This window comes from Neoarius graeffei, chromosome 9 (genome assembly GCF_027579695.1).
Source record: "Neoarius graeffei isolate fNeoGra1 chromosome 9, fNeoGra1.pri, whole genome shotgun sequence".
NCBI lineage: Eukaryota > Metazoa > Chordata > Actinopteri > Siluriformes > Ariidae > Neoarius > Neoarius graeffei.
The window spans coordinates 2,500,036-2,508,725 of record NC_083577.1 but is presented as its reverse complement, the minus strand read 5'-3'; the positions used below and the strand labels follow the sequence as shown (position 1 = coordinate 2,508,725).

Sequence of the window (8,690 nt, the reverse complement as noted above, 5' to 3'; positions counted from 1 at the left end):
TTTTGTTCCAACAGAAATACCAAGCCCACCTGCCAGACTTGGAGTAGCTGAAGTTACAAAAGACAGTGTTACAATAGTATGGTCAAAACCAGAGTGTGATGGTGGAAGCAGAATTACAAGCTACCTCATTGATGCTCTAGAGAAGGGACATCAAAAGTGGGTGAAGTGTGCCACTGTAAAAACCAATACCCATACAATCAAAGGCTTGCGAGAAAATGCAGAGTATTTCTTCAGAGTTCGTGCTGAAAATCATGCAGGACTCAGTGAGCCAAAGGAAATGATAATTCCTGTGATTGTAAAAGATCAACTCAGTAAGTGTCATTTCATTCTTGATATGTGTGTTTACCTGTTTCTGTTAATTCAAATGTCCAGTTTTGATTAAACATGTGCTTTCTTCACAGATGCCCCTGAATTTGACATGAAGAACTTCCCACACAACACTGTTTATGTGAGAGCAGGATCAAATCTGAAGTTTGAGCTTCCTCTCACTGGCAAGCCCATGCCAAAAGTCACAATGACAAGAAACAATGTTCCAGTGAGGTGTGGAAAGAGATTTAGTTTTGAAGTAACACCAGAGAGTCTAAATATCAGCCTCAAAGAAAGTATTGCAAATGATGCTGGAAGATATGACATTGTTGCCTCAAATACCAGTGGAACAACCAAGATGTTCATTAATATACTGGTGTTAGATAGACCAGGTCCTCCAGTTGGTCCAGTTGAAATCAGTGATGTTGGAGAAACATCACTGTGCCTAAAATGGTTACCACCTGTGTATGATGGCAGTAGTCCAGTGACCAATTATGTTGTGCTTAGACGTGAAACAAGCACTCCAGCTTGGGTAGAGGTGTCATCCACAGTTGCCAGGAATGCAATTAAAGTTACTAAATTAACAAAGGGTGAAGAATACCAATTCCGAATTAAAGCGGAGAATCGCCTTGGTATCAGTGATCACATTGATTCTCAGACTGTCACTGTGAAACTTCCATACAGTGAGTACTTATTTACTATATTCTATATCTGTTACTACAGTAATAACATACATGTAACATTTTATTGTCAATTTCAGCAATTCCTGGACCACCATCAACACCATGGATGAGCTTTGTTTCGAGAGAAAGCCTTACAGTTTGCTGGCATGAACCTGTAGCAGATGGAGGGAATCCAGTATTTGGATACCATGTCCAAATGAAAGAAAGAAGCAGCATTCTATGGCAGAAAGTGAACAAGACCGCAATCCCTGCTAATCAAATCAGGGTGACAAAAATATGCCCGGGTATGATTTATGAATTCAAGGTTGCTGCAGAAAATGCTGCTGGTATTGGTAAATTCAGCAAGACATCAGAGGAAGTACTTGCCATTGATGCTTGTGGTAGGTTCCTGATATTATACAACTAATTTTAGAAAATGTGTAAAATCCACAGGGATACTGTGCCACTATATTCTAAATACTTGTTTTGTTTTTAGAACCTCCAGCAAATGTGAGAATCTCTGAAATTACAAAGACCTCAGTTAGCCTTGTCTGGCAGAAGCCTCCTTTTGATGGTGGATCTAAGATCACTGGCTACATAGTTGAGAGAAGAGATGCTCCAAATGGCAGATGGACAAAGGCTAACTTTACCAATGTTATTGAGACAAACTTCACTGTATCAGGCTTGACACAAGATCAGTCATATGAATTTAGAGTCTTTGCCAAAAATGCAGTTGGGTCTGTGAGCAATCCATCTCTCATTGCTGGACCAGCAACTTGTGTGGACATTTCTGGTAGGTAACACTTTTTTATATTGACTGATTTTATACCTACAGATTAAGTATTTAAAGGTAGTAGTTTTACTATTTCTAAACCTCCCCTTTTAGGTGCCCCAGTAATAGACCTGCCTCCTGAGTACCTAGATGTTGTGCAATATAAAGCTGGATCTTCTGTTAAGATAAAACTGGGAATTATGGCTAAGCCACTGCCAACAATTGAATGGTTCAAGGATGAAAAGGAATTAGTGTCAAGTGCACAGCTATCAATTGAGAGCGCCACTGATTCATCTGCCATTCTGATCAAGGATGCCACTCGTCATAACACGGGGACATATGAATTAAAGACCAAGAATGTGTTTGGCACAGCTTCTGCCTCCATCAGAATATTGATTCTAGGTGTGTCAAGCTTTTGCATTGATAGCTTGAAAAATAAACTTGTTTTCATGAATTTTACATGCCCTCGATATTGACGCTTTATCATTTATATTTCAAAATTACTAGACAAACCAGGCCCTCCAGCTGGAAATATTGAATTCAGATCAGTAACTGCTGACACCATAGTAATTCGTTGGGAGCCAGTAACAGATGACGGAGGTTCCAAAGTCACCCATTATATTGTGGAGAAAAGAGAGACGAGTAGAGTTGTATGGTCTACTGTTTCTGACTGTATGGAGGAGTGTACAGTCTCTGTCCAGAAGCTGATGAGAGGAGGTGAATATGTCTTCCGTGTCAGAGGAGTCAACAAATTTGGGCCTGGAGATCCTCTGGAGTCTGAACCGATTATTGCCAAGAATGCATTTGGTATGAAACTATAATCATTAATCATTTATATGGTGAAATATAACAGTATATAATAGTATATAATATAAAAAATATATATTTTATATATTTTAATATTTAAACAAAGTCAAATTAATTCATATTCTGATCAAGGTAAATAAATAAAGTTTTTTTTTTTTTACAACTATTTTTCCAGTTACTCCTGGACAACCTACCACACCAGAGGCAACAGAAATCACTAGAACTTCCATGAAACTTGTATGGGATAAACCAGGGGTGGATGGCGGTAGCAGAGTTACAGGTTACTATGTACAGAGACGTGACAAGAAGAATCTGCGTTGGATTAAAATCTACAAAGACCCCATTTGTGACACAACAGCAAAGGTCCATCACCTGACTGAAGGAAATGAATATCAGTATCGTGTGTGTGCAATCAACAGAGCTGGAGAAGGTCCATTCTCGGATGTTTCTGACTTTTACAAAGCAGCTGACCCGGTTGGTAGGTATTTGTGTGTCAGCTTTTCTTTCATATTATGCTGAAATTATTATTATTTTTTCATTCCTATTGCTCTAATATGGAATAAATCCTCACCTTATTTTGTAAATTATCCTGCAGATACACCTTCTGAGCCTACGAAGCTCAAAGTTGTTGATTCAACTAAAACTTCAATTACTCTTGGATGGTCCAAGCCAGTGTATGATGGAGGCAGTGAAATTACTAGCTACATTGTGGGAAAAAGGGTTGGTGAGGAAGGAGAATGGGCAGTAATAAGTAAAAAAGGTGAAGTCAGAACTACTGAGTATGTTGCTTCAGGTCTTATGCCAGATGTTGACTACTACTTCCGTGTATCTGCTATGAATTGTGCTGGTCTTGGAGACCCAATAGAGATGGAGGAACCAGTCCAAGCTAAAGATATTCTTGGTATATACATACTTTTTACCACTTTATATTGTTTTAATGCATTTTTTTAAGATTTATATCTCATTTGTCATTTTTGCTATTTATTTATCTATTTGCAGAGGAAGCTGACATTGACAAAGATGTTGCAATGAGAACTCATTACATTGTAAAAGCTGGCAAAGATGTTGAAATCATGGTTCCTCTCAAAGGCAGACCTGCCCCTCGTGTTTCTTGGAAGAAACAGGACCAAAACATTGACAATGACCCTAAATATGATATACACAACACAGACACTTCATCCTGCCTTGTACTTTCTCATGTAACCCGCAATGATAGTGGCAAATACACTATTGAGCTATCAAATGGGGTAGGACAACCAAAATCATTGACACTATCTGTAAAAGTACAGGACACTCCTTCTGCTTGTAGAAATCTGGTCCTGAAAGATGTCACTCGTGGAAAAGTGACCTTATGCTGGGAACCTCCTCTTCTTGATGGTGGTGCTGAAATTACTAACTATATTGTTGAGAAAAGAGACTCTTCAAAGCGCACATATGCTGCTGTAACCAACACATGTATGGAAATGACATATGAAATTGATGAGCTCTCTGAGAAGATATCATACTTTTTCCGTGTATCAGCAGAAAACGAGAATGGAGTTGGTGAGCCATGTGAGACAGCAGAGCCAGTTAAAGCCACTGAGAAACCTGGTCCTGTCAAAGATCTTGCTATGAAAGACTCCTCAAAAACATCAGTGATGTTGCAGTGGAACAAACCAGATTATGATGGTGGTAGCATTATTACTGATTACATAATTGAAAAGAAACTTCATGGTCAAGAAGAATGGGCTCCTGCTGGAACAAACAAGCATTGTGAGCATGAGGTCACAAAACTTAAAGAGCTCACAGACATGTTCTTCCGAGTCTGCTCAAAGAATGAGAAAGGCACCAGCGAATTTACAGAGATTGGTCCAATTAAAGTAAAGGAATATATCATTCCACCAGAGGCAAACCTTGAGGAGTATCCTGATGGACAAGTCAGTGTTCGCATTGGTCACAATGTACATATTGAGCTTCCATACAGAGGGAAACCAAGGCCATCGGTTATTTGGCTAAAGGACAATTTGCCACTGAAAGAGAGTGGAACGGTTCGCTTCAAGAAGACAGAAAACAAGGCAACTCTTATGATAAAGAATGTCGAAAAAGAGAATGGTGGTAAATATACACTTACACTTGACAACACCGTCTGCAGGAAATCATTCCATATACAAGTCATTACCCTTGGAAAGCCATCCAGACCCATTGGACCAATTCGTTTGGATGAAGTCAGATCAGAAAGTATAAGGATTTCTTGGGATGAACCAAATGATGATGGCGGTGGAAAAATCACCTGCTACAGCGTTGAAAAATGTGACACCTCCCAGCCAGATTGGAAGATGGCTTGTTCACATGTTATAGGAACTACATTCAATGTACCAAATTTAATCAAAGGAACTCAGTATCAGTTCAGAGTATGTGCAGAGAACAGGTACGGTGTGAGTGAACCTCTGATTTCACAAAATGTCATTGCCAAGCATGAGTTTAGACCTCCAGGTGCACCAGGCATGCCATTTGTCTACAATGTCACAAACGATGGCATGACTATTCAGTGGGACGCACCCATCTTTGATGGTGGCTGCCCAGTACTTGGTTACCATGTTGAAAAGAAAGAGACAAACAGCATCATGTGGTCAAAGGTCAACCTAGTCTTGGTGACTGCAAGGGAATATAGAATTCTTGGCCTTATTGAAGGCCTGCAATACCAATTCAGGGTCTATGCTCAAAATGATGCTGGATATAGTCGTATGAGTGATGAGAGCAAACCAACTATGGCTGTTTCTCCTGTTGGTGAGTAAATCTGAAATCTGAAAACATAATGTGTGAAAACCATTGAGTCCTTCTGAAAACTTATCTTAATGTCTTCATGATATTTGTATCACAGATCCTCCTGGAACTCCTGACTATGTTGATATAACTAGTGAATCTGTGAAATTGAAATGGGATGCACCTAAAAGAGATGGTGGAAGTAAAATTGTTGCCTACTACATTGAGAAACGTCAGGGCCAGGGTCGCTGGTTGAAGACAAACTTCACAAATGTAGTTGGCACAGAGTTTATAGTGACTGGTTTAACTTGTGGTGAACGATATGAATTCAGAGTTATAGCTAGGAATGCCATTGGCACCATCAGCCCACCTTCTCAGTCTTCTGGCTATGTTCTCATCAGAGATGAAAGCTGTAAGTTCATACAATACATCTAATTCACTTTCATACTATAATGCCCCTTGCATTATAATTCATGATATATTTTCCTCCCCTTTACAGCTGCTCCAAATATTGAATTTGGACAGGAATACTTTGAAGGGGTTGCCATCAAAGCAGGGGATAGCATCAAACTTAAAGTCACAATTACAGGAAGACCAACACCCAGGGTCAAATGGTTCAGGGATGATGTTGAACTAACTAAGAAGATGGTAGATATCACAACAGCTGCTGGCTCAAGCACCCTCTTTATTAGAGATGCTGACCGCTCTCACCGTGGGCTCTATACTGTAGAAGCTAAAAACCAGTGCGGAACCAAGAAAGAGCAAATTAAAGTTGAAGTCTTTGGTATGCATAATTTTATTTTTCCTAGCACAACTTTTCACATTTGTGTATGTTTTATCCATTCCATCTAATTGTTGTCATGTTTTTAGATACACCTGGCGAGCCTGTTGGACCAATTGTCTTCACAAACATCTCAGAGGGCAAAGTCACATTTTCATGGAATCCACCAGAAAATGATGGCTGCTCTGAGGTTACTCATTATGTCATTGAGAAGCGAGAGACCTCCAAAATTTCCTGGACATTAGTTACAGATCACTGTGAGGAGTGTATCTACAATGCTACCAAACTGATCAAGACCAATGAGTACCAGTTCCGTGTGTCTGCTGTAAACAGATTTGGAGTCAGTAGACCACTGGATTCTGTTCCTGTCATTGCCCAAATGCAATACAGTAAGTGCATCCGCAGATTATATTGTAATTTTTCATATATTTTGGTTACACCAAAAAAAAAAAAGTTAATCAAATTGTATTATTTTCTTTCCCACAGCTATTCCAGACTCTCCTGGAACTCCTGATGCCACCAATGCTGATGGAGAGAGTATTACAATTGGATGGACTGCACCAACAAATGATGGAGGAAATGCAATTAAACATTACATTGTTGAAAGACGTGAGAAGAAGACTGGGCGATGGGTAAAGGTCTTGACTAGGAAACCAATTACTGAGGCTGGTCACAGAGTAACACATCTCACTGAGAATGTGGAGTATGAATTCCGTGTTTATGCTGTTAATGATGCTGGAGTTGGACCACCAAGTAATATTTCAATGCCTATTAAATGTGCAGAGCCAACTGAAGAACCAGATGGTCCTTCAATTGTAAATGTTACTGATACCACCAACACATCTGTCAGTCTGGAATGGACCAGACCTGGCTATGATGGTGGCATGGAGGTCCATGGATACATCATTGAGATGTGCAAGGGAGCTGAAAAAGAATGGCATAGAGTCAATGAAGATCTTTGCTCTGTCACAAAGTACACTGCCACTGGTTTGGAAACAGGTGCAGAGTACAAGTTCCGCATTACTGCAGTTAATGCAGTTGGAAAGAGTGAACCTAAAGAGATCTCTGAGCCAGTACAAGCAGTAGATAGACTATCTGCACCGGAGATTGATATTGATGCAAGCTTCCAACAGACACACGTTGTGAAAAGGGGTGGCAGTGTATGTATCCGTGTAGCTTTCAAAGGAAAACCAGCACCTACAGTTTCATGGATAAAGGCGGATGGAGAACTGGGGGTAATGGCTGATGTAACTACCACAGAGACCTTCACTTGTTTGACACTGGGAAATTGTACACGGAATGACAGTGGCAAATACACTCTCACTCTCGAGAACAGCAGCGGTAACAAATCCATCACTATTACAGTTAAAGTGCTGGACACACCTGGAGCACCAGGTCCTTTCACTTTCAAGGATGTTCTAAGAGGTGCCCTTACACTTATGTGGGAGCCACCAGTCAATGATGGTGGTGCACGTGTTCATCACTATGTTGTGGAGAAGCGTGAGGCTAGCCGGCGTACATGGACAGAAGCAGGACCTAAGTGCACTCAAACAAGCATGAGAATTTCGGAGCTCCTAGAAGGAGTACCCTACTTCTTTAAGGTTATGGCGGAAAATCAGTATGGCCTTGGTGAGGCTTATGAAATGCCTGATCCAGTTATTGCCACTGCTGAACCAGCTCCACCAAAGAGACTGGACATTATTGATACCACTGATACAACAGTTACTCTTGCCTGGATGAAGCCTGAACATGATGGTGGCAGCCGTATCACAGCTTATTGTGTAGAGGCTAAAGCAAAAGGAACCGATAAATGGGTTGTTGGAGGTTTGACCAAAAACTTAATTCTTGTTGTTGAGGGTTTAACTGAAGGTACAGAGTACGAATTCCGTGTCAAAGCTAAGAATGATGCAGGTTACAGTGTAGCTAGAGAGGCTCTCTCTTCTGTTGTTGTTAAAGAGCCCCGTATTGAGCCAACTGCAGATCTCAGCGGCATTACCAACCAGCTTATCAACTGCAAGTCTGGGAGTTCATTTGAAATTGATATTCCAATTAGTGGCAGACCAGCACCCAAAGTCACTTGGAAGCTTGAAGAAATGAGACTAAAAGAAACTGACAGGGTCTCAATCAAGACCACCAAAAATAGGACCACTCTTACACTTAAAGAAAGTATGAGAGGTGATGGAGGAAGGTACTTCCTTACCCTTGAGAATGTGACTGGGACAAAGACTTTCATTGTCACTGTCAATGTCATTGGCAGACCCAGTCCTCCAGAGGGGCCTATTGAGGTTTCTTCAATTACAGCTCAGTCTTGTGAATTGTCATGGAATGAGCCTGAGGATGATGGTGGAACTGAAATAACAAACTACATTGTTGAGAAGCGTGAGTCTGGCTCAACTGCCTGGCAGCTTATCAACTCTAGTGTGAAACGAAACTCGTTCCATGTTTCACATCTAACAAAGTACATGCAGTACACGTTCCGTGTCTCAGCAGAAAACAGATTTGGTGTGAGCAAACCAACTGAGTCTGAAACAATTGTTGCAGAGCATCCATTTGGTGAGCAATTAAATATGACCATAGTAGGACATAGATATTATTTCATTTCATGTTATTTCTGAAGAAT

At 40.5% G+C, this 8,690-nt stretch overlaps 1 protein-coding gene across 1 annotated transcript in view; it reads left to right on the top strand.

Annotated features, from left to right (window-relative positions):
• Positions 1-8,690, top strand: part of ttn.1 (titin, tandem duplicate 1) — a 211,255-nt gene that overhangs the window by 180,680 nt on the left and 21,885 nt on the right. Inside the window, exons 173-185 of the mRNA XM_060928917.1 lie at positions 15-311; positions 402-989; positions 1,067-1,369; positions 1,465-1,761; positions 1,855-2,142; positions 2,248-2,547; positions 2,723-3,025; positions 3,143-3,448; positions 3,547-5,313; positions 5,408-5,701; positions 5,789-6,073; positions 6,160-6,459; positions 6,557-8,623. Coding sequence (XP_060784900.1) covers positions 15-311; positions 402-989; positions 1,067-1,369; positions 1,465-1,761; positions 1,855-2,142; positions 2,248-2,547; positions 2,723-3,025; positions 3,143-3,448; positions 3,547-5,313; positions 5,408-5,701; positions 5,789-6,073; positions 6,160-6,459; positions 6,557-8,623 — 7,395 coding nt within the window. The remainder of the gene's footprint in view (positions 1-14; positions 312-401; positions 990-1,066; positions 1,370-1,464; positions 1,762-1,854; positions 2,143-2,247; positions 2,548-2,722; positions 3,026-3,142; positions 3,449-3,546; positions 5,314-5,407; positions 5,702-5,788; positions 6,074-6,159; positions 6,460-6,556; positions 8,624-8,690) is intronic.